General features: G+C 51.7%; 1 protein-coding gene across 4 annotated transcripts in view; it reads left to right on the top strand.

Moving 5' to 3' along the window:
• The first annotated feature begins 2,087 nt into the window (after positions 1–2,087).
• LCMT2 (leucine carboxyl methyltransferase 2) overlaps positions 2,088–23,759 on the top strand; it is a 72,217-nt gene continuing 50,545 nt past the window's right edge. The window contains exons 1-8 of one of the 4 annotated variants that reach the window (XM_073327133.1): positions 2,088–2,241; positions 8,208–8,332; positions 11,290–11,371; positions 11,735–11,915; positions 12,908–13,064; positions 13,532–13,721; positions 14,302–14,409; positions 15,054–15,144. In XM_073327133.1, coding sequence (XP_073183234.1) covers positions 2,191–2,241; positions 8,208–8,332; positions 11,290–11,371; positions 11,735–11,915; positions 12,908–13,064; positions 13,532–13,721; positions 14,302–14,409; positions 15,054–15,144 — 985 coding nt within the window. In that variant the 5' untranslated portion in view covers positions 2,088–2,190. Of the gene's footprint in view, positions 2,246–8,207; positions 8,333–9,695; positions 9,750–11,289; positions 11,372–11,734; positions 11,916–12,907; positions 13,065–13,531; positions 13,722–14,301; positions 14,410–15,053; positions 15,145–23,759 lie in introns of all 4 variants that reach the window. The other 3 variants (XM_073327130.1, XM_073327131.1, XM_073327132.1) reach the window with 3 other exon arrangements.

Genomic DNA, 23,759 nt, shown 5'->3' with positions numbered 1-23,759 from the left:
TCATCTGGAGTACTGTGTCCAGTTTTGGGCCCCACACTACAAGAAGGATGTGGAAAAATTGGAGAGAGTCCAGCGGAGGGCAACAAAAGTGATTGGGGGACTGGAACACATGAGTTATGAGGAGAGGCTGAGGGAACTGGGGATGTTTAGTCTTCAAAAGAGAAGAATGAGGCGGGTTTGATAGCTGCTTTCAACTACTTGAAAGGGGGTTCCAAAGAGGATGGTTCTAGCCTGTTCTCTGTGGTAGCAGATGACAGAACAAGGAGTAATGGTCTCAAGTTGCAGTGGGGGAGATTTAGGTTGGATATTAGGAAAAACTTTTTCACCAGGATAGTGGTGAAGCACTGGAATGGCACTCTGACTTTTTGCCTATCACTTAAAATCTATCTTTGTAGTTAATAAATGTGTTTGCTTATTCTACCTGAAGCAGTGCGTTTGGTTTGAAGGGTGTCAGAGACTCCCTGTGGGATAACAAGCCTGGTGCATATCAATTTCTTTGTTAAACTGACGAACTCATGTAAGCTTGCAGCATCCAGCAGGCATAGCTGGACAGTGCAAGATGGAGATTCCTAGGGTTGTGTCTGGGGCCGGAGATATTGGCTCGTGTCATTCGGTTGCACAATCCACGGAGCAGCTTACACGCTAGAGGCTGTGTGTGAACAGCCCAGGAGTGGGGGTTGTCATAGCAGAGCAGGGGAAAGCTGGCTTCCAGAGTCAAGGACTGGAGTGACCTATCAGATCACTGATCCAGATAACACCAGGGGAACATCACAGAAGCAAAGGGAAGCCACAAGAATGGTCATATGACCCTCCCTAATAGTATGTTTTGGGTGCCCAGGGCAGCTAGTAGAGAGGTAAATCACTGTGAGGCAGGGGGTGGGGCTGGGGCAGATCCGGCTGGTAGTTCCTACCCTGCACTGGGCTCAGCAGCTAGTCCCAGCTGGGCTCGGGAGGATGGGTCTTCCTCTTCCCCTGCATGGCATCTGGGTCCAGGTCAGACCCAGCCCCAGATTTCTCCCCCAGCTGCAGGAAGCTCTGCAAACTCCCCCACTCCCACACCATTGCTCCTCAGCTGCAGGGGGAGGGAATCACTGTATAGGAAGCTGCTCCCCCATCTGCCCAACCCCCATGCATCCAGACCACTTGTCATCCAGACCCTCCCCCCAAGCCTCATCCCCCTGCACTGAGAACGCCCCCAATGAACCCCACTCCACCTGCATCACCCTGATGAGCCACACGCTCTTGGATCCCCTCACCACTGAGCCCCACTCCCCCAGCATCTGGACCTCCACACACTTAGACTCCCCTGCTGAGCTCTATTCTTCCCCCGAGCCCTGTCCACTGCGCCCCAACCACCTTCAGCTAGACTGCCCTGCAGAGTCCCATTGCCACTGCACCCAGAATCCCCCAATAAGCCCCTGTGCATCCAAATGCCCCCCACATCCAGCTCCCCCACTGAGCCACCCACCCCAGACTGCCCCACGCAGAACCCTCTCAACCCACACCTGGACTCCCCCACACTCAGATCCCGCCTTGCTGAGCCTGCCGCCCACACCTGGTGCACGTGGCACGGAGGGCAGGGCCCTGGGGTGTCTCTGGGCAGGCTGGGTGCAGCCCCATCGCTGAGTCGCGTCCTGGGGGCAGCTGCAGGGCGATCGCCCACCTCGGTGCAGCCGGGGCCTGGGCTCCGGAGGCCAGGCTGCAGCCTCCACATTTACTTGACAATTAAAACTTGCAGAATTTTGCAAAATTTTAAAATATTGTGCACAGACCCTTTGAGGGCTTGGCCCAGGACGCCCCGGGGGGTCAACGCTCGCCGCCCTGCCCCCGGCCACCCCTCAGCACTCGGGGCGGCAGCGGAGCCCGGTTTGGGGCCATGACCGGACCACCCCGAGACTCGCTAGCGGGGGGCACGCCCCGATTCCCCCCCCAGCCCACTTCATGGAGCAGCCGTGAGCCCCGCCCTTTCCGCCACCCGCGACCAGAGAGTCGGACCAATACCCTCCTCCTGTGGCGGCCGGCCCCAGGCGGGCCGCTCTATCCGCCCCGGAGGCTGAGCTCCTGGGCGCCGCCGGAAGCCGCCCTCTATGGTCTCAGGCGGGCCACTCTACCCAGCGGGAGGTTTCTCACTGCTCAGACTCGGTCCGGCCGGCGCTGCTGTGCGGGCGCCGGTTGCCCTGTGGCCGCGGGATGGGGCGGAGCCGGAGCCGGAGCGCGCGGCGCGCAGCGCGGGACCAGGCGGTAGGTGAGCGCGTGGCCTTGGCTGCGCCCGGGCAGACCCGTCCCTGGGGGCGCTGCTGAGCCCGCTGCCGCCCGCCGGCCCGCGCCTCCCGCCCTGCTCCGTGGCCGCGCGGGCCCAGGGCCCGGCACCCAGGGCTGGCCTCGACCTTCTCGGCCGCGCCGCGGTGCGGCCTGGAGCTCGCTGGGGCGCGCGGCTGAGCGAGCCCGGCCGTTTCCTGACCGGCCAGCGGGCTCCTGGCGCCGGCCGGGGCGGGGCGGGGCGGGGCCGCGCCGGGGACACGCCCCCCCCCCCCCCCAACGGGCGCGAAGTGTCAGCGAACCGGTGCCGCAGCCGCTGCCGGAGTCTTAGACCTGACCCAGCGCAAGGGAAGTGGCCTCGGCCGACAGCCTCCCCAAGCTAGCGACCTTGGCGCTACAAACAGCCTGTCAGAACCGGCAACGGCTCCCCCGAGCCCCCGGCACGCACCCCTGCCTCCCCCCGGACCTGGCAAGGCCCACAGCGCCCCCCCCGCCCCGGACCAGCGCACCCCGCCCCGCAGCCCCCTCCGCGGCCGGCTTGGCCTGCTGGTCCCCCACCTGCCCCCCAAAGCCTAGCCCAGCACCCAGAGCCCGCCCAGCCAGACACGCAGCCCCCCTTAACCTCCCTCCGCCTTCTCCTCCTCCCCCCAGCCCTGCTGGGCACACAGCACCGCCCCCCTCCGTCTTCTCCCCCCAGCCCTGCTCGGCCCACAGCACCGCCCCCCTCCGTCTTCTCCCGCCGGCACACAGCACCGCCCCCCTCCGTCTTCTCCTCCCCCCAGCCCTGCTGGGCACACAGCACCGCCCCCCTCCGTCTTCTCCCCCCAGCCCTGCTCGGCCCACAGCACCGCCCCCCTCCGTCTTCTCCCGCCGGCACACAGCACCGCCCCCCTCCGTCTTCTCCTCCCCCCAGCCCTGCTGGGCACACAGCACCGCCCCCCTCCGTCTTCTCCCGCCGGCAGACAGCACGCCCGCCCCCCTCCGTCTTCTCCCCCCAGCCCTGCTCGGCCCACAGCACCGCCCCCCTCCGTCTTCTCCCGCCGGCCCACAGCACCGCCCCCCTCCGTCTTCTCCTCCCCCCAGCCCTGCTGGGCACACAGCACCGCCCCCCTCCGTCTTCTCCCGCCGGCAGACAGCACGCCCGCCCCCCTCCGTCTTCTCCTCCTCCCCCCAGCCCTGCTGGGCACACAGCACCGCCCCCCTCCGTCTTCTCCCCGGCACACAGCGCGCCCGCCCCCAGCCCTGCTCGGCCCACAGCACCGCCCCCCTCCGTCTTCTCCTCCCCCCAGCCCTGCTGGGCACACAGCACCGCCCCCCTCCGTCTTCTCCCGCCGGCAGACAGCACGCCCGCCCCCCTCCGTCTTCTCCCCCCAGCCCTGCTCGGCCCACAGCACCGCCCCCCTCCGTCTTCTCCCGCCGGCACACAGCACCGCCCCCCTCCGTCTTCTCCTCCCCCCAGCCCTGCTGGGCACACAGCACCGCCCCCCTCCGTCTTCTCCCGCCGGCAGACAGCACGCCCGCCCCCCTCCGTCTTCTCCCCCCAGCCCTGCTCGGCCCACAGCACCGCCCCCCTCCGTCTTCTCCCCGGCACACAGCGCGCCCGCCCCCAGCCCTGCTCTGCCCACAGCACCGCCCCCCTCCGTCTTCTCCCGCCGGCACACAGCACCGCCCCCCTCCGTCTTCTCCTCCCCCCAGCCCTGCTGGGCACACAGCACCGCCCCCCTCCGTCTTCTCCCGCCGGCAGACAGCACGCCCGCCCCCCTCCGTCTTCTCCCCCCAGCCCTGCTCGGCCCACAGCACCTCCCCCCTCCGTCTTCTCCCGCCGGCACACAGCACCGCCCCCCTCCGCCTTCTCCTCCTCCCCCCAGCCCTGCTGGGCACACAGCACCGCCCCCCTCCGTCTCCCCTCGGCCCACAGCACCGCCCCCCTCCGTCTTCTCCCCGGCACACAGCACGCCCGCCCCCAGCTCTGCCTGGCACACAGCACCGCCCCCCTCCGTCTTCTCCCGCCGGCACACAGCACGCCCGCCCCCAGCTCTGCCTGGCACACAGCACCGCCCCCCTCCGTCTTCTCCCTCCAGCCCAGCTCGCCCGCGCCTCAGCCTGGCTGGCCCATGGCACCCTGCCCCCCGGCTCCAGAGCTTGGCATACAGCCTCCCCCGCAGCCCGGCCAGCCACGCCACACCGCCGCTCCCCCTGAGCCTCCAGCACCAGCAGGCCCCTGCCTGTCCCCCCCTCTCCCCCCACGGGCAGAGCTCCCCGGGCAGCACATGGAGTCCCCTCCCCGGCAGCCCGAGCCTTCCCCCTCGCCACGCCCCCACAGCCCAGGCACCCAGCGCTCCCTCGCCGCCGCCCGCCTCACCTCCTTGGGTCCGGGGGGGCTGGGGCTGGGGCTGGGCACAGGGCTGGCACCTGCAGGGGGGGAGCCCCCCCTCCACCCGGCCGCCTCTCACCTGCAAGCTCGTTGCCGCTCATCCCACCGGAGCCCTTTTTGGCGCCCCCAAATTTTGGCGCCCTAGGCAGTCTCCTACTTCACCTAGTGGTACACCGGCCCTGGGCTTTGTGCACACATGGGGATCAGACTGTTTCACCCCTTCAGGGCTATCAGTTAGTGCAGGGGTTCTCACAACAAAGTTCTGGAGGCCTCAGAGCGAGGACACCAACTCTTGCTGGTGGCCACTCAGACAATTTTTCCTAAAATTCTTAATTAACTTTAGGAAAAACAAATATGCATATACGTGTCCAAATATTCTAATTTATTTATGAAGGGTTTTTTTGCAGACTCAATAATAAAAATAATGTACAATTGTGTCTCTTCTTTACTGGCCCTAAACAAAATAGACACACAAATAAGATATTTTGCACATTCTTGTTTTTTGTTATTTCTTTTGCTTTTTGGTTGCTTTTTTCACAGCAGACTTACTAGCTAGCTTGGAGGCTGTGAAAACTGATATTAACAAATATAAATTTTCACAGCGGACTTACTCAGCTTTGCAAGCCAGGGGACAAATTAAACCCTGGATGGGGAAGTGAGCATGGAGGCAGTGGGGGCCAGGGGTAATGGGAGGCTGCATGGGAGTCCGGGGTGGCAGTGGGGACCACCGGCAATGTGTGTGGGAGTGAGCCCAGGGCTGGAGCTGGTGCCTGTGCGGCCAGGGACCCGAGACCACAGTCCCACTGGTGGTGGCCAGAGTTCCGGGGCCGGGAGAGACAGCAGGGGTCAGGGGCACTGAGGTGTGTGTGTGTGTGGTGAGTTCAGGGCCAGAACCCAAAGCTCCACGACCAGAGCCTGCTGCCTGCCACCCCAGCGCTGAAGCCCAAGCTTCACCATCCCAGGGAAGATGGGGAATTCACTGGCTGCTTGCTTCTCTGACATTTTGGCTCCAGACAGGGAGGAGGGAGGTGGCCCTGGGGGAGGATCCACTGCTTTGCCCCCCCCCCCCTCCCCTTCACTGCCTGGGAGGCTGTGGCTGCAAGAAAATCTCCTGGTGGCTGCATTTGAGAAATGGTGAGCTAGTGTATAGCACCCATTGCCATTTGGGAAAGCAGTATTTCAGATATTGAGGGTTAAATTAAGAACTCTGTCTCAGCTTGGAAGTAAACTGTTGCTCCAAAGAGAGTGAAAAGTGCACGTGCAGCATGACTGACTTCTGGAGAAATTTTGTGCCACTGCGCATCTGCAGAATTCATGTCCCTGGCAGATTTCTTTGCTTCTCCACAGAAAAAAGACTTCTGACGGGAAAGCAAAGAGAAGCCACAAGAGTGGTCACATGTCCCTCCCCAGCAGCGCGGGTGCCTTGGAGATGTAAATCACAGCAGGGCTGTGCGTGGAAGTGAGCGAGAGAGACTCTGTCCCTCTCGCTCACTATCGCAGTGTGCCTGGAGCTGAGGAGGGGCTGGGCTGGGCTGGGGACAGCCTGGCAGGTCCAGCTGCTAGTCTTGGCTGGGCTGGTTGGGGGAGGACAGGACTACCATGGGCTGCTCCTGTGGCCAGGTCAGAGCTGACCCCAAAAATCTCCCCTGGCTGCAGGAAGCTCCACACCCCCTCTGCTTCCTGCCCTCATTGCTCCCCAGCCACAGGGGAGGGTTCACGGTATGCAGAGCTGTCCCCCCATGCATCTGGACTCCCTGTGCTCAGACGTAGCCATCTTCACCTGGACCCCCGCAGTCTCTCATTCCCCCTGCACCCAGAACCCGCCAACAAGACCCTGTGCCTCCAGTTCCTCCCGCACACAGACCTCACATTAAGCCCCTCCAGACTTAGCTACTGCTGGGCTGACTCTGCTTGCCTCACACATGGATCGGAGGGCAAGGCTGGGTGTGCCTTTGAGACTCTGTCCCTCTTGCTCACTCTTGTCATGTCCCTGGCACAGAAAGACGGGGCCCTGAGGTTTTTCCTGTTTCATTGGTGGAGCCCGGGCTCTAGGACTCTGCAGGGTGGGAGGGTATCAGAGTTCCAACTTTAGTCCAAGCCCAGAAGTCTGCACAGCAACCTGAACTGCCCTGCAGCCTGAGCCCTGTGAGCCCGAGTTGGCTGGCATGGGCCAGCCACAGGCTTTTCTTTGCTTTGTCGCCATACCCTTAAAGTCTTCTGTGCTTGACATACATGGAAATATTAGTATTGCAATCTGTTCTGTGGAGCAGTATAGATGTGCTTGTAAGGAATCTGTTTGTCAAAAAACATTTCCTGAATCTTTTGTTGTCTGTACTGTTACAGACATGCTTGCTGACAGGTATTTTGAAATAAATTACCAAAATAATGAAAATGGCATGATTATATTGTGTTATTTTGACAAAATATGCAGGATTTTGCAGAATTTTTAATTGTTTGGCTCAGAATTCCCTCAGGAGTAGTGACTGGGGCTCTGGTGCAAGCTAGAGGGTTTACAGGAAGTCTGTTGTCGCAGTAACTGGGTGGGCTCAAGGTTACATTCTGTGGTTATGAACTATACGCACATTCTGTGAATTCAATTCCTACCCTTGGCAATTTTTAGGCCAGTGGCTCTCAACTTTTCCAGATTACTGTACCCCTTCCAGGAGTCTGATTTGTCTTGCATACCCCAAAGTTTCACCTCACTTAAAAACTGCTTGCTTACAAAATCGGACATAATAATACAAAAATGTCACAGCACACTATTCCTGAAAAATTACTTGATTTCGAAGTTTTACCATATAATTAGAAAATAAATCAATTGGAATATAAATATTGTTACATTTCAGTGTATGGTATATAGAGCTTCATAAACAAGTCACTGTATGAAATTGTAGTTTGTACTGAATTTGCTAGTGTTTTTTATGTAGCCTGTTGTACAATTAGGCAACTATCTCAATGAATTAGCCATCATGGGGTGGGGCAAGAGCAGTAGATGCAGGATCCTGAGCAAGGTCTTGACTCCCTTTCTAGTACTGTTTTTATAGAAGAAGAGAGGAACTCTCTCTGCCTCTGATGCCTATGGCATAGGGTTACACTGTGGCACAAAGAGTTCATGCATCAGATTTGGATTGCATATTGGGCCACTGATGTTCTATTCTCCTGACCTCACATAAGCTGTTGGTGAGTCCCCATGACTGGTATGGTGGGAGGGGATAGTGCATCTGTGGGTACAGCAGAAGTGTGTAGTCTGTCAGTGCCCTAGCCCTGCTGCCAGGCAGCAAGTTTCACTTGGGCATTGAGAAAAGGAGTACTTGTGGCACCTTAGAGACTAGTGCCACAAGTACTCCTTTTCTTTTTGCGAATACAGACTAACACGGCTGTTACTCTGAAAATTGGGCATTGAGGAAACTCACTGGGCCTGTGACTTTCCAAGGGATGGACTAACTTGCTTTCTAAAAAAGGAAAGGGCCTGAGCTGCCCTGTTTAGATCCAGCTGTTTCCTTGTGGCTAGTCCTAGGTAGACATCAGCAGACTGAATGTGAGTGAGCAGTCCTTCTCCTTGTTCCCTGTTCAGATTCAGGGCACTAACGACAGCAGTATTGTCAGTAAATGCTCCACCGCTGCTCTTGGCTACATCCAGGATGGCTTCCTACAGTACTTCGTTACCAAGAGATGCAGACGAGCGCCGCTGATTCATTGGTGAGGAACGGGCTTTGGTTTGATTTGGTTCTTGCTATCCTTTGGGAGGGGCTACTGATACTTAGTGGCAGGGGGGATTGCTGTGATTGGTTTTATTTTGTGGGTAGAGCTTCCATTGGTCTCTATTGTCAGTAAATCATAGCCTGGCCTTTAGTCTTGGTCATTCTTTTTTTTAATAAGGGAAATGCACTGTCATGATTGAGCAGAAAGCTATGCTCAATGTTAAGAGGTAATCTTTCTGAGTGTTCTAAGATCCATGTATGCAGTGAGATTGTCCTAAACATTACTGTGCAATAACAGGGGCACAAGTATACATTAGGGTGCAATTTTAGTGCCATTTGGAAATGGAGCTCCTGAAATATAGGCTCCCGCCAAAGATGGGTTTTAAAATTTTCAGATGGTGTAACAGGGTTCCACTCACTGCAGGTGCACCTCCTTATGGCTAGGTTTGGGAATTAGCCCTTGCACCCATTTCACACCCCTTTCTATTGGTTGCTTGTGCTGTGGCCCCTCTCTCTCTCTGGGACTCAGGGTGCTCCTTCTTCATGACTCGTCCCTTTAGCCAAGTCACTGTATAGTCCTCCAGTTCTGAGGTAACGAAGTCCCACCGGACAAGTTGTCCTTAAGCTGTTTCAGGCAATATTCTGTTCCAGCTCCAGTTTGTTTGCCATTTTTGCAGTGGCTGGTAGGGGAACCTGGACCCATCTGCTACTGTGGTTCTAGCCCAGGGACCCTGTAACTAGCAACCTAGGTCTGCTAAGTCTCAGACCCTGTTGCTGTTTCTCTGGGCTCTTTCCTGCTCCACCTCTTTATCTCCTTGGCATATCTATGGGTTTACAACTGGAGCTTCTGCCCCTCTCTGTGGCTACTTCACCTTCTTAACCACTTGTCAAATTTCCTAGTCCAGGGCAGGATCCAAGGCTTATCCTGTCTCTGGATTTACTCCTTGACCTTGGCCAACTCTCTTTTCCTCTAGTGAGTGACTGCAGAAGTCATCCCTGTCACCCCTCCTTCTCTCACTTCCTGGCTTTATGCTTCTATCCCTGCTCCTTCCCTCAGCTGGGCTTCATCTGCCACTAGACCTTATCAGTGTCGGGTTCCCCTGCAGCATAGAAGGTTAATTGGTCCTTTCTGGCACACATTACCATGCTCAGGGCTCATGTGGTGTGGACACCCCATCACAGTTAAACTTTTTTTCCAAAGGTCTAGGGAAGAAGGCTATTAACTTTCATAAAATTTATATCACTGGATTGTCTGAGTTTAGAAATATTTCAAAACTTACAGCTCTATAAAACTTTAGCACCACTGCTTACAGGTAGTTTCCTTAGCAGCTCTTTTGTGATTTACTCATTTGAATCCTTAGGGGAACAGACACTGCTCCTTAAATCAAAGGATGAAGAGTTCAAATCCTCCTCTAGTGAGTTTTGTGTGCTATGCATGTTGCTCTCAGTCTTTCTTTTGCCTGGTATAGTAGAGGCTTATGTGGGAGGGTCTAGCTGTCATGGTGAAAATGACACCAGAGAGGATGGGATGGGAGTCCTGGTCAGGATGAATCAGTTCTGTGCCAGAAGAGGCCCACTGATTTCCAGCATTAGGCACAATTGACTGGATCTGAGCTGGGAGCTGGGAATAGGAATACCTGGTGCAGGCCACAGGCCCGTAATGCTGAGTCTAGGAGATGGGGGAGGAGAACACCAGTGGTAAGAATGGGCCATTTCACTTCAGAGGACATCCTGGACATACTTCCCAACTGCTCAGCTACTAGCTCTGCCCTCCTCCTGGACCCTCCATGTCCTCAGTAGGCCTGGAGTGGCCTTGGGAAGGAAGGACAGTGGTAGCTGCCGGACTGTGAGAAGCACGTTTACCAACTGGAGACAGCAAAGGGGAAAGACAAATTAAACAAATTAGAGGATTGGGCCAAAATAAATCTGATGAGGTTCAATAAGGACAAGTGCAGAGTCCTGCACTTAGTATGGAAGAATCCCATGCTACAGATTAGGGACTGAATGGCTTGGCAGCAGTTCTGCAGAAAAGGACCTAGGGGTTACAGTGGATGAGAATCTGGGTATGAGTCAACAGTGTGCCCTTGTTGCCAAGAAGGCTAACTGCATTTTGGGCTGTGTAAGTAGGGGCGTTGCCAGCAGATTGAGGGACACGATCATTCCCCTCTGTTCAACATTGGTGAGGCCTCATCTGGAGTACTGTGTCCACTTTTGGGCCCCACACTACAAGAAGGAGGTAGAAAAATTGGAATGCATCCAGCGGAGGGCAACAAAAATTATTAGGGGACTGGAATACATGACTTCTGAAGAGAGGCTGAGGGAACTGGAATTATTTAGTCTGCAGAAGAGAAGAATGAGGGGGGATTTGATAGCTGCTTTCAACTACCTGAAAGGTGGTTCCAAAGGGGAAGGATCTAGACTGTTCTCAGTGGTTACAGAGGACAGAACAAGCAGTAATGGTCTCAAGTTGCAGTGTGGGAGATTTAGGTTGGATATTAGGAAAAACTTTTTCACTAGGAGGGTGGTTAAACACTGGAATGCGTTAGTTACCTAGGGAGGTGGTGGAATCTCTTTCCTTTGAGGTTTTTAAGGTCAGGCTTGACAAAGCCCTGGCTGGGGTGATTTAGTTAGGGATCGGTCCTGCTTTGAGCAGGGGGTTGGACTAGATGACCTCCCGAGGTCCCTTCCAACCCTGATATCCTATGATTCTATTAGAGGAATCAAGCTCCGGACTGCCTACTCCACTTCAGGGACTAGAGTGGCAGGAATGGTCTACGCATGCTGTTCTGCAGCACAGGGGAATCACAGAGGTGTGAAGTAGAGAGGAGGGAATGAGGTCTTTTGGGAAAGGAATGGGTTCTGAAAGAAGGGAGTGAAGTTCCCACGAGAAGGGGAGTGTGGTGTTTTTGAGTGAAAGGGGAAATCTGGATACAACAGTTGGATTTTATTTCCTAGGGGTTACTATGTCCGGGCCCGAGCTGTGGATCATTGTGTGCGAGAGTTTCTGCTACAGAGTCAAGGCCACCCCAGGAGACAGGTGAATTCTCTGGGGGAGGAGTGCAGGGCCTGAGCTCCCATTGTGGGTCTGGGGAGACCTCCTTGGTGTCTGTGGTCTGCATTAGTGTAGCATATCCCCTGTCATCCCTTCCCAGGAAGACACAGATGGGTATATAAGACTGGCACCATTAGTTGCCCACTTTTGTTCTTGGAGCCTGGGCAGAGGAGACAAAATCCTTGGGAGGGGGGCACTGTCTGTGTACATGTTCCTTCTACTGGGGGTTTGCCACGCTAGGCTAATGCCCCATGGATGTTGGCACCTACATACTCTGGTGCTTTGTGCCCTGCAAATAGCCAGGCTGCTGCTGGAGTTAAATAACATTCTCTCCCCTCCCCCCCGCAGATCCTTTCTTTTGGTGCTGGCTTTGACTCCCTGTATTTCCGCCTAAAGGCTGTGGGTCTTCTGAGTTGCACTGTGGTGTATGAGGTAGATTTCCCAAGTGTGGCAAGCCGGAAAGCTGCTCTGATCAAGGGTACGGAGAACCTGGCCATGGTCGTGGGAGGAGTTGGAGGCAGAGAATCAGGTATGACATTTCTGGCTGCAGCAGGCTAGCCAGAATGCAACTTACCTGTCATCTGATGCAGAGGCAGAGTATGTAGGTGGAGTTTCCACAAGGGATAGTGGGAATACACTGGTTGTAAGTTTCCTGGGCCTTTTGCAGATCATTCTTGACATTGTCCCTCTGTGGCCTATTAATGATGGGAGTCTGTGGCATGGGTTTTCCCAGTCTCCTGCCCAGTGTTTCCTCTAATTTTTCCCACACATGTGTGAAATGAATTTTGTTATGTGGTGCACATAACAAAATTCATGTGGCAGGGGTTGGGTCGAGGGGTTTGGCGTGTGGGAGGGGGCTCAGGCTGGGGCAGAGGTTTGGGGTGTGGGGGGATGAGGACCCTGGCTGGGGGTGCAGGCTCTGAGGTGGGGCGAGGATGAGGGGCTCAGGGCTGGGGCAGAGGGGCAGAGTGGGGGGTATGGTCTCCAGCTGGGGATGCAGGCTCTGGGATGGTGCCAGGGATGAGGGGTTTGGGATGCAGGCTGCCCTGGGACTACAGGGGGAGAGAGGACTCCCCCCAGCTCTCTCTTCTCGCAGCAGCACCTGGACTGGGGCGGGAGAGGTGTTTCTCCCCCCGGTCGCAGCAGGTCCAGGCCAGGGCAGGTCCGGGGCTGGGGGAGGGGCGCTTCTCCCCACTGCAGCAGGTCCAGAACTGGGGGAGGGGTGCCTCTCCCCGCTGCAGCAGGTCCGGGGCTGGGAACGGGGCACCTCTTCCTGCCGCAGCACGTCCGGGACTGGGCGCCTCTCTCTGCCACATCCCTGAGTGCCTGTGTAGCGCTTAATAGGCTGCTGCGCAGCTTAGAGGGAACTAAGCTTCTGCCCCCACATGCTGTCAGTGGGGGTGGGGACACTATTGAGAGTGGTTTGTCTTTCATGTGGGTGTTCCTGTCACTCCTGCTGCTGCCAGCGTATTAGCAAGGGGTCAGTGTTGTAATGAGGGTGTCTTGATGGTTTTCCCCCAGGAGCCATGACCTTTTCTGTGGAGGATTATAAATTGCTGGGAGTGGATTTATCTGAGCTGTCTAAGCTGGAGCAAGCCCTAAAGGAGGCAGGCCTGGACCCTGAGGTTCCCACCATGCTTTTAGCAGAAGTGGTGCTCGCTTACATGGAGATCAGCAGGTTGGTTGGCTCACTCTCTTCCCTGTAAGCTAGGTGCCTAAGTGGGTGCAGTGAGGACAGTATTAGTATGTGGAGAGGGTCTGAGAGTGGAAAGTCTGGTTCTGGAGACCTATATCTGGTGCCTTTTGGCTGTTCCCTGGGTGAATTGTGGAAGTCACTGGCAGCTACTTAGTTAGAGCTGCCATGGGGTAAATCCCTTCATTAAGTAGGTAATCTGCAGAACTACATCTCAAATGGGAATGGCTCTGGATCGTGGCAGCTCCTAGAGCCCTCTGGGCAGCTGGGGGAGGGCTCTTGCAGCTTCCCAGCACCAGATGCTTCTCTGCTCAGCACACTTCCCTCCAAACAGAAGAACCATCTCCATTGGCACCCTCTGTGGATCTGTAGAAAGGTTCCTGGTGCCTGTTCCCATCTCTGCTGGGGCCACAGCCTTCTCGATTTCTCTCCTTTGCCTATGGCTCTGATAGGTCAGATGCTTTGATCCAGTGGGCAGCTCAGCACTTCCCCTGTGCACAGTTTGTGGTCTATGAGCAGATGCACCCTGAGGACCCCTTTGGTCGCATCATGCAGCAGCACTTCAGCCGGCTGAACTCTGTGCTGCACACCCTGGCCCAGTATCCCAATTGTGAGGCGCAGAGGAGACGCTTTCTCCAGCGGGTAGGTGGTTATGGTCCTGGAGCAGGTGTGGGTTCTGAGCCATCTGGGAAAGAGCATAACTTCAGAAGGCAGGGATGATCCCACTGGGCTTTGGTGTGCGTTGGTCAGAACCAGGCCAGGGATAAGAGGCACTATCCACTCCAGCAGCCACATGGCCTCCTCTCCCCATGCTCAGTCTCTTAGAGCACCTTCTCTTGTCTGACAGCTCTCTCCATGCAGGAGCTAGTACACTGCTTATTGTGGTGAAGCTGCATCCCTCAGAGGATCCCACAAGTTTAGGGCCTATTAGCTGGGGTACAATGGGTGTCGACTCTGAGCTAGTCACAGCAACATGCTCAGGATGGGGCATTTGCTGCAGTGTGAATCCTGGAGACAGGAGGTATGCCCCCACAATGGGGACTGAGCTGTCCATGTTCAGGCCAGCCAATGGTGTGGGAATCTGGCCAGCACTGCCAGTTTGAATATGTTTTAGAATTGGGAGCAGGTTGTGAGTCTGTCACTGGGGGAGTGAAGCCCCTGCTGTGAGGGAGTGGAGCGGGTTGTGGTTTTCTCCCTGAGGGAATGTGGGTCTCTGTTTTAGGGATGGGCCGAGTGCAGTATCATTGATATGAATGAGTTCTATGCCAGCTTTATCCCCGAAGATGAGCGACGGAGAGTGCAGGCTCTGGAGCCCTTTGATGAATATGAGGTAACTTTACCCCTTTTCTTTCTTACACCAGGGGCCTGGCTTTAAGGGGCTGTAGCTTCCCTGGTGGTCATGGGGCTGGCTGCAGAGGTGCTGCTGGGGATATAGGTGTTGCTGGGTAAACAGAAGAGGCCCTGGGAATCTGAGACCCAGTTAACACGGAGCCTGCAGGGAAGCTGCCCATGAAGCTGGGGTGGGCAGCAGACGTTCTGGCCTTTTAATATATTTTTCAGTGACTGCCTGCCTCCTGCTCCCACAGCTGGCTGCACAGGCCCCATCCCATGGGCAGAGTCAGACCCAGTTCCCTAAACTTCCCAGAAGTCAGTGCAGGCCCCAGTGCTGCAGCTTACTTCCTAAGTGGGCCTCTGCCCTAGCTTCAGTCTTCAAGTGGGCTCAAGACCAGACCTAAGGTAAAGTGCCCAGATTACAGCAGTGCAGTCTCTGCACCAGAGACAGGGAAAAGGAGAGCTTTTCTGGTGCATTGTTGGAGACTTTGGCTTCATTTTTAATAGGGTCTGGGAATCTAACAGGTTAACCTTGTCTCCATCTGCTGTGGGCCTGCATCCCTTCCCCTACATCCCTCAGTGCCCCACTCCCCATCACCACTGCTGCAAAGATCTGAGTTTCTCTCTTCTGGCTTGTTGCAGGAATGGCACCTGAAATGTTCACATTACTTTATCCTGGCTGCATCGAAGGGGAAAGAGCTTGCCTGGACTCCTCTGTTCTCCAAGATGCCAGGTAAATATGAACTGACTCTCACTGGCACAGGCCTCTGAAAAGATCCAGGGGTATAGCCTTTCTCCAGAAAGAGCACATGAGATTCTGCCATCTGAGTAGACCTCTCCAGCCTTCCTGCTAATGATGACTTTGCAATCTGTAGCTGTCATAAATATAGAGAGAAGGGTAGCATAAAATCCCTCCTTGGCAGCTGTACTAAATCGCTTTACCAGTAAGGGGTTAAGAAGCTCAAATAACCTAGTTGGCTCCTGACCAGAAGGACCAATGAGAAAAGAAGATACTTTCAAATCTGGGTAGGGAGAGTTTGTTTGTGGCTCTCTTTGTTTGTTCCCTCTCTGGATGGAGGGAGAGACCAAGCAGGTACATCATCTCCTGAAAATATACCTGGAATGATCCATCTAAAATCGCAGAAATTGTAAGTAGGCAAGGAAATGCATTAGGTTATCTTTTGTTTTAGCTTGTGAATTTTCCTATGCTACAAAGGTAGTTTTATTCCTGTTTTTGTAATTGTGAAGCTGAGGCCAGAGGGGAGTCCTCTGTGTTTTAAATCTTTTTATTATCCTGTAAAGTTACCTTCCATCCTGATTTTGCAGGTGTGATTCTTTTACTTTTTTCTTTATAATAAAGTTCTTCTTTTAAGAATCTGATTGATTTTAGTGTCCTGAAGATAGAGGGTCTGGTCTGTACTCAAATTGTTAAGGCAATTAGTTGATATATTATTCTCAAGCCTCCCCAGGAAAGGGGGTGAAGGGGCTTGTGGTGATAGGGTTTCCAAGTGACCCTTCCCTGAATTTTTGTGTAATTCACTTGGTGGTAGCAGCAATACTGTCCAAGGACAAGGAAAGGAATTTGTGCCTTGGGGAAGTTTTTAACCTAAGCTGGTAGACTATAAGCTTAGGGGGTCTTTCATACGAGTCCCCACATCTGTACCCCAGAGTTCAGAGTGGCAGTAGCACTGAGGTCAGATTTGCACCCTGCGATGTTGGTGTCCTGGCTCAGTGGGACTGAGTGGTGAGAGCTTTTCATTCCTTCAGGTTGTTGCACTCTCCTAGTTTTGAGTTATTCTGGATGGTGGCTGCAACTCCTCCCTCCCATCCACTGCTCATTTGTGGCATTCTTTAGACTTCGTGTCTCTGATTTCCTCACTTCTGCCTCCCCACAAGGCCCTGTAGGCCATCCTGTTCTCTCTATTATATATAGCAGGCTTGGCCAAACCGCGGCTCATGAGCTGCATGCGGCTTTTTTACTGTTAAAATGTGGCTTGTGCAGCCCCCAGACCATTTTCTGCCTACTAGACTAGGGGTTGGGAGCTCGGGCTTCTGCCATGTGGCGGGGTGGTGGGGCTCAGGGCTTTAACCCCACGTTGGGGAGAGGCTCCTACGGGGCTGAAGGTCCGAGCTTCCCCCACCTCCTGAATCTGGTAGGCAGAGTAATGGTGCTCGGGCCTCCAGGAAATAATTCAAGAGAATTTAAACCCTGGTGAACCCAATAGCGTGAGAGTGAGACTGATAGAGAAATTTGCACATGTGCATTATACAAGGAAATTGCATCATTCTGTATTCAGATGTTGCGCTGTGTGGACCTTGTATGCTCATGATCTCCCTGCATCTGCAGAATACAGACTGTGTTTACTGTTCGTAAGTCGCATTTGAATAGTTTTAGATTTAAGTGTTAACCCTGTGTTAATTTCGTGGATGACAATTGTTAGAGGGCTTTCCCTTCACCATGCCACTTCCCTGGTTCTTGTCACGCAGACAGCAAGCAGCAAAAGACCAGAAGTCCGAAGTACAGACAACGCAATGTTTATTGGGGTTAATTTCCAGCAAGCATGATTCCAATTTCCCACCCGCTTCCTGTTTGACCCCAGTTTATATAGTAATATTCTCAGCTATACCTTAATCAATCATTTTACTGAAATTTAACTAACCAATCCTAACATATTGTAACATAATTCTCTAACCAATTATATCTCAGGTTTCAGAGTAGCAGCCGTGTTAGTCTGTATCTGCAAAAAGAAAAGGAGTAATTGTGGCGCCTTAGAGACTAACAAATTTATTTGAGCATAAGCTTTCATGAGCTACAGCTCACTTCATGCATCCGATGAAGTGAGCTGTAGCTCACGAAAGCTTATGCTCAAATAAATTTGTTAGTCTGTAAGGTGCCACCAGTACTCCTTTTCTTTTTGCAATTATATCTCACTACCTCAATTAACTTACACCTAGCAAAATTAATTATACAGCAGACAGAAACAATTAGAGAACCAGACAGATTCACAATAGAAAAGTGGGGGCCATAAAGATAAAACAATACAGAAATGAGTTTCACAACCATTGATAAGTGATTTCTTACCAGACAAGATGCTATCAAACTAAGTTTTCTTTAACCATCTTAAGATCTGTTGCTTTATCTGGTGGTGGTGGGCACTGTCAAGGTTCCTCCCCCACTCTGAACTCTAGGGTACAGATGTGGGGACCTGCATGAAAACCTCCTAAGCTTATCTTTACCAGCTTAGGTCAAAACTTCCCCAAGGTACAAAATATTCCACCCTTTGTCCTTGGATTGGCTGCTACCACCACCAAACAAATACTGGTTACTGGGGAAGAGCTGTTTGGAAACGTCTTTCCCCCCAAATACTACCCAAAACCTTGCACCTCACTTCCTGGACAAGGTTTGGTAAAAAGCCTCACCAATTTGCATAGGTGACCACTGACCCAAACCCTTGGATCTGAGAACAATGAAAAAGCATTCAGTTTTCTTACAAGAAGACTTTTAATAGAAATAGGAGTAAATAGAAGTAAAGAAATCCCCTCTGTAAAATCAGGATGGTAGATACCTTACAGGGTAATTAGATTCAAAACATAGAAAATCCCTCTAGGCAAAACCTTAAGTTACAAAAAAGATACACAGACAGAAATAGTCATTCTATTCAGCACAATTCTTTTCTCAGCCATTTAAAGAAATCATAATCTCTAGCATACCTAGCTAGATTACTTACTAAAAGTTCTAAGACTCCATTCCTGTTCTATCCCTGACAAAAGCAGCATATAGACAGACACACAGACCCTTTGTTTCTCTCCCTCCTCCCAGCTTTTGAAAGTATCTTGTCTCCTCATTGGTCATTTTGGTCAGGTGCAAGCAAGGTTACCTTTAGCTTCTTAACCCTTTACAGGTGAGAGGAGTTTTCCTCTGGCCAGGAGGGATTTTAAAGGGGTTTACCCTTCCCTTTATATTTATGACAGGCACTATCAGGAAAGGATCATCTTCCTAACAGCCCAATACCACCTTATTTCAATGTGACTGGTTTGGAATGTGAGGATGTGACCATACGCTTCCCAGCTTATGGCTACCCCTGCACAAGGCCTCAGACTATCTTGGTGAGAGAAGGCCCATACACAGGCGGATTTATGATTTTGTTTCTTATATCTCTATAACTAGCTAAGTGATAAAAATATACCTAAGTTCTTAAAGTATAGGCCTTTACAGGCAGGCCTGAATATCTATTTTCTAACGACATCTTCAAAATGGTAAGAAATGCAAGTATGAAGAAGAAAACCAAAGTTTTAAGCCAGTATTGGAGGAAGATTTTGCATTCACTGTTAAAGATGGCAACCCCCTGTGCCTTATCTGCAATGGATTGCTCACTCACTACAAAGCAAGCAACTTGAAATGTCACTACGAAATGAATCACAATAACTTTTCATCTAAATACCTTCCTGAATCAGAATTAAGGAAAAACAAGCTAACCACATTAAAATTACGCCTAAACAGTCAACAAACACTACTTTTGGCATTCAGTAAGGAAGCTGACACAATGACTGAAGTTAATTTTGTTATGTCATGGAATATCGCTCGTGCTAAACATCCATATTGTGATGGAGAATTTAAGAAGAATATTGCAGAAGTGGTTGCAATTTTGGATGCAACTAACAAAAAAACTTCAACTAATAACGCAAATTTAAATTTTGCATCACACTATGGAGAGCCATATTTCCCAGATCAGTGCTGATGTTGCAAGCAAGCTGCAAAACAATCTAAAGAATTCTCTAGCATTCAGTCTAGTTGTTGAAAAATCCAGAGATATACAAGATAAACCACAACTAGCGATATTTGTTCGCTATGTTTCCGTGGATGTAATTTTGAAAGAAGAGATGTTGAACTCAGTGGCGCTAAAAGAAACAACCTGCAGTATTCACGTAAAGAATGCACTTGACAAAGCATTTACACATGCTGATATACAGCTGGATAAACTCGTCAGCATTGCAATGGATGGAGCACCTGTAATGGTGGGGAAAAAAAGTAGGCCTGATCATATTCTTGAAAAGCAATCCCAAATTTCTGGAGTTTTTCCCTGTTTATTGCATCATCCATCATGAACATCTCACAGGCAGATATTTCAAGTATGAAAATGGTCATAGAAATTGTCAGTTTCATCCACGTGAATGGGAAGACTCATCGACAGTTCAAAAATTTAATCAAAGAGCTGGATCTTGAAGAGAAACCTAACAACGTCTCTTTCTACTGTATTGTGGGGTGGTTATCAACCAGCAATGTCTTATATAGGCTTGTGGAATGTTGGAGCCTATTAATGCTTCCCTTGAAGAAAAGGAAAAGTCCTATCCACATCTGAAAGATGAGCAATGGATGTAGGATCTGATGTTTTTCACTGGTATTATGCAGCATCTGCGCAAACTCAACTTGGCATTCCAAGGGTAGGATAAGATTATTTCTGACCTTACTCAAACAGTCTTCAGCTTCTAGAACAAGTTAAAGCTTCTGCAGAGAGACATAGTTTCAAGACAGTTCAACCACTTTCCCCATCTCAAGAGTAGGGTAAACACATTCCCTGAATTCGAAGTAGAAGATCATAAACACGAGGAATACAGAGGTAAATTACAAGGTCTGCTTGATGATTTTGGGGGCAAGTTTGAAAACATGCAGAAGTTGAGATCCTGCTTCGCCTTTCTTATAAACCCATTCATGCTTGATGTGAACAACGATGGCTGTCCGATTCCCCAAAACCATGGTTACAGAAAGATCTACTGTAGAAATGGAACGATTGGAACTCCAGGAGGATCAGGCTCTAAAGCTGATGTGTAAGTCACAGTCTGCAATCATGTTCTAGAAGCTAGTGCCCAAAAGAAAGTAGACTAACTCAAGAAGACGAGTGTGCGACTCATTTTAGTTTTCAGCACAACATACTGCTGTGAATCGCTGTACTCCATGATGAAGTTTGTAAAATCGAAACCTCTGACCGAGTTCCTCCATACCACCTTGACATCATATCAACCAGATTTCCAAAGACTTATGACCAAGATGGAGACCCACAAGGACTCTAGGTCAAGCACTAATTCGCTGTGATTCAGTAAGTAGGATGTTAATATTTTAAATGCATGTATAAAGGTCGTGCATGTCTTCATAGAATATCAGGGTTGGAAGGGACCTCGGGAGGTCATCTAGTCCAACCCCCTGCTCAAAGCAGGACCCATCCCCAATTAAATCATCCCAGCCAGGGCTTTCTCAAGCCTGACCTTAAAAACTTCTAAGGAAGGAGATCCACCACCTCCCTAGGTAACGCATTCCAGTGTTTCACCACCCTCCTAGTGAAAAAGTTTTTCCTAATATCCAACCTAAATCTCCCCCGCTGCAACTTGAGACCATTACTCCTTGTTCTGTCATCTGCTACCACTGAGAACAGTCTAGAGCCATCCTCTTTGGAACCCCCTTTCAGGTAAATGAAAGCAGTTATCAAATCCCCCCTCATTCTTCTCTTCCGTAGACTAAACATCCCCAGTTCCCTCAGCCTCTCCTCATAAGTCATGTGTTCCAGTCCCCTAATCATTTTTGTTGCCCTCCGCTGGACTCTTTCCAATTTTTCCACCTCCTTCTTGTAGTGTGGGGCCCAAAACTGGACACAGTACTCCAGATGAGGCCTCACCAATGTCGAATAGAGGGGAACGATCACGTCCCTCGATCTGCTGGCAATGCCCCTACTTATACATCCCAAAATGCCATTGGCCTTCTTGGCAACAAGGGCACACTGTTGACTCATATCCAGCTTCTCGTCCACTGTAACCCCTAGGTCCTTTTCTGCAGAACTGCTGTCGAGCCATTCAGTCCGTAGTCTGTAGCAGTGTGAGGGATTCTTCCGTCCTAAGTGCAGGGCTCTGCACTTGTCGTTGTTGAACCTCATCAGATTTCTTTTGGCCCAATCCTCTAATTTGTCTAGGTCCCTCTGTATCCTCTAGCTGTCCTCCGAGTTTAGTGTCATCTGCAAACTTGCTGAGGGTGCAATCCACACCATCCTCCAGATCATTTATGAAGATATTGAACAAAACCGGCCCCAGGACCGACCCTTGGGGCACTCCACTTGATACCGGCTGCCAATTAGACATGGAGCCATTGATCACTACCCGTTGAGCCCGACAATCTAGCCAGCTTTCTATCCACCTTATAGTGCATTCATCCACTTCCCATACTTCTTTAACTTGCTGGCAAGAATACTGTGGGACACCGTGTCAAAAGGTTTGCTAAAGTCAAGGAACAACACGTCCACTGGTTTCCCTTCATCCACAGAGCCAGTTATCTCGTCATAGAAGGCAATTAAATTAGTCAGGCATGACTTGCCCTTGGTGAATCCATGCTGACTGTTCCTGATCACTGTCCTCTCCTCTAGGTGTTTCAGAATTGTTTCCTTGAGGACCTGCTCCATGATTTTTCCAGGGACTGAGGTGAGGCTGTCTGGCCTGTAGTTCCCAAGATCCTCCTCCTTCCCTTTTTTAATGATGGGCACTACATTAGCCTTTTTCCAGTCATCCGGGACTTCCCCGGATCGCCATGAGTTTTCAAAGATAATGGCCAATGGCTCTGCAACGCATCCGGCCCCATGGACTTGTGCTCGTCCAGCTTTTCTAAATAGTCCAGAACCACTTCTTTCTCCACAGAGGGCGGTCACATCCTCCCCATGCTGTGCTTCCCAGTGCAGTAGTCTGGGAGCTGACCTTGTTTGTGAAGACAGAGGCAAAAAAAGCATTGAGTACATTAGCTTTTTCCACATCCTCTGTCTCTAGGTTGCCTCCCTCATTCAGTAAGGGGCCCACACTTTCCTTGACTTTCTTCTTGTTGCTAACATACCTGAAGAAACCCTTCTTGTTACTCTTAACATCTCCTGCTAGCTGCAACTCCAGATGTGATTTGGCCTTCCTGATTTCACTCCTGCAAGCCCGAGCAATATTTTTATACTCATCCCTGGTCATTCGTCCAATCTTCCACTTCTTGTAAGCTTCTTTTTTGTATTTAAGATCAGCAAGGATTTCACTGTTAAGCCATGCTTGTCGTTTGCCATATTTACTATTCTTTCTACACATCGGGATGTTTTGTCCCTGTAACCTCAATAAGGATTCTTTAAAATACAGCCAGCTCTCCTGGACTCCTTTCCCCCTCATGTTATTCTCCCAGGGGATCTTGCCTTTCAGTTCCCTGAGGGAGTCAAAGTCTGCTTTTCTGAAGTCCAGGGTCTGTATTCTATTGCTCTCCTTCCTTCCTTGTGTTAGGATCCTGAATTCGACCATTTCATGGTCACTGCCTCCCAGGTTCCCATCCACTTTTGCTTCCCCTACTAATTCTTTCCAGTTTGTGAGCAGCAGGTCAAGAGCTCTGCCCCTAGTTGGTTCCTCCAGCACTTGCACCAAGAAATTGTCCCCTACATTTTCCGAAAACTTCCTGGATTGCCTGTGCACCGCTGTATTGCTCTCCCAGCAGATATCAGGGTGATTGAAGTCTCCCATGAGAACCAGGGCCTGCGATCTAGTAACTTCTGCGAGTTGCCAGAAGAAAGCCTCATCCACCTCATCCCCCTGGTCTGGTGGTCTATAGTAGACTCCCACCACGATATCACCCTTGTTGCTCACACTTCTAAACTTAATCCAGAGACTCTCAGGTTTTTCTGCAGTTTCATACTTGAGCTCTGAGTAGTCATACTGCTGTCTTACATACAGTGCAACTCCCCCACCCTTCCTGTCCTTCCTGAACAGCTTATATCCATCCATGACAGTACTCCAGTCATGTGAGTTATCCCACCAAGTCTCTGTTATTCCAATCACATCATAATTCCTTGTCTGTGCCAGGACTTCCAGTTCTCCCTGCTTGTTTCCCAGGCTTCGTGCATTTGTATATAGGCACTTGAGGTAACCTGCTGATCGCCCCTCTTTCTCAGTATGAGGCAGGAGCCCTCCCCTCTCACGCGCTCCTGCTCGTGCTTCCTCTTGGTATCCCACTTACCTCAGGGCTTTGGTCTTCTTCCCCCGGTGAACCTAGTTTAAAGCCCACCTCACTAGGTTAGCCAGCCTGCTTGCGAAGATGCTATTCTCTCTCTTCGTTAGGTGGAGCCCGTCTCTGCCTAGCACTCCTCCTTCTTGGAACACCATCCCATGGTCAAAGAATCCAAAGCCTTCTCTCTAACACCACCTGCGTAGCCATTTGTTGACTTCCACGATTCAACGGTCTCTACCCAGGCCTTTTCCTTCCACGGGGAGGATGGACGAGAACACCACTTGCACCTCAGACTCCTTTATTCTTCTTCTCACGTGGGCACCACGTAGTCCGCAGTGATCCGCTCA

Source organism: Lepidochelys kempii, unplaced genomic scaffold, assembly GCF_965140265.1.
Source record: "Lepidochelys kempii isolate rLepKem1 unplaced genomic scaffold, rLepKem1.hap2 scaffold_61, whole genome shotgun sequence".
Taxonomy (NCBI): domain Eukaryota; kingdom Metazoa; phylum Chordata; order Testudines; family Cheloniidae; genus Lepidochelys; species Lepidochelys kempii.
The sequence above is the reverse complement of the archived record's forward strand: the minus strand, read 5'-3'. Positions and strand labels throughout refer to the sequence as shown.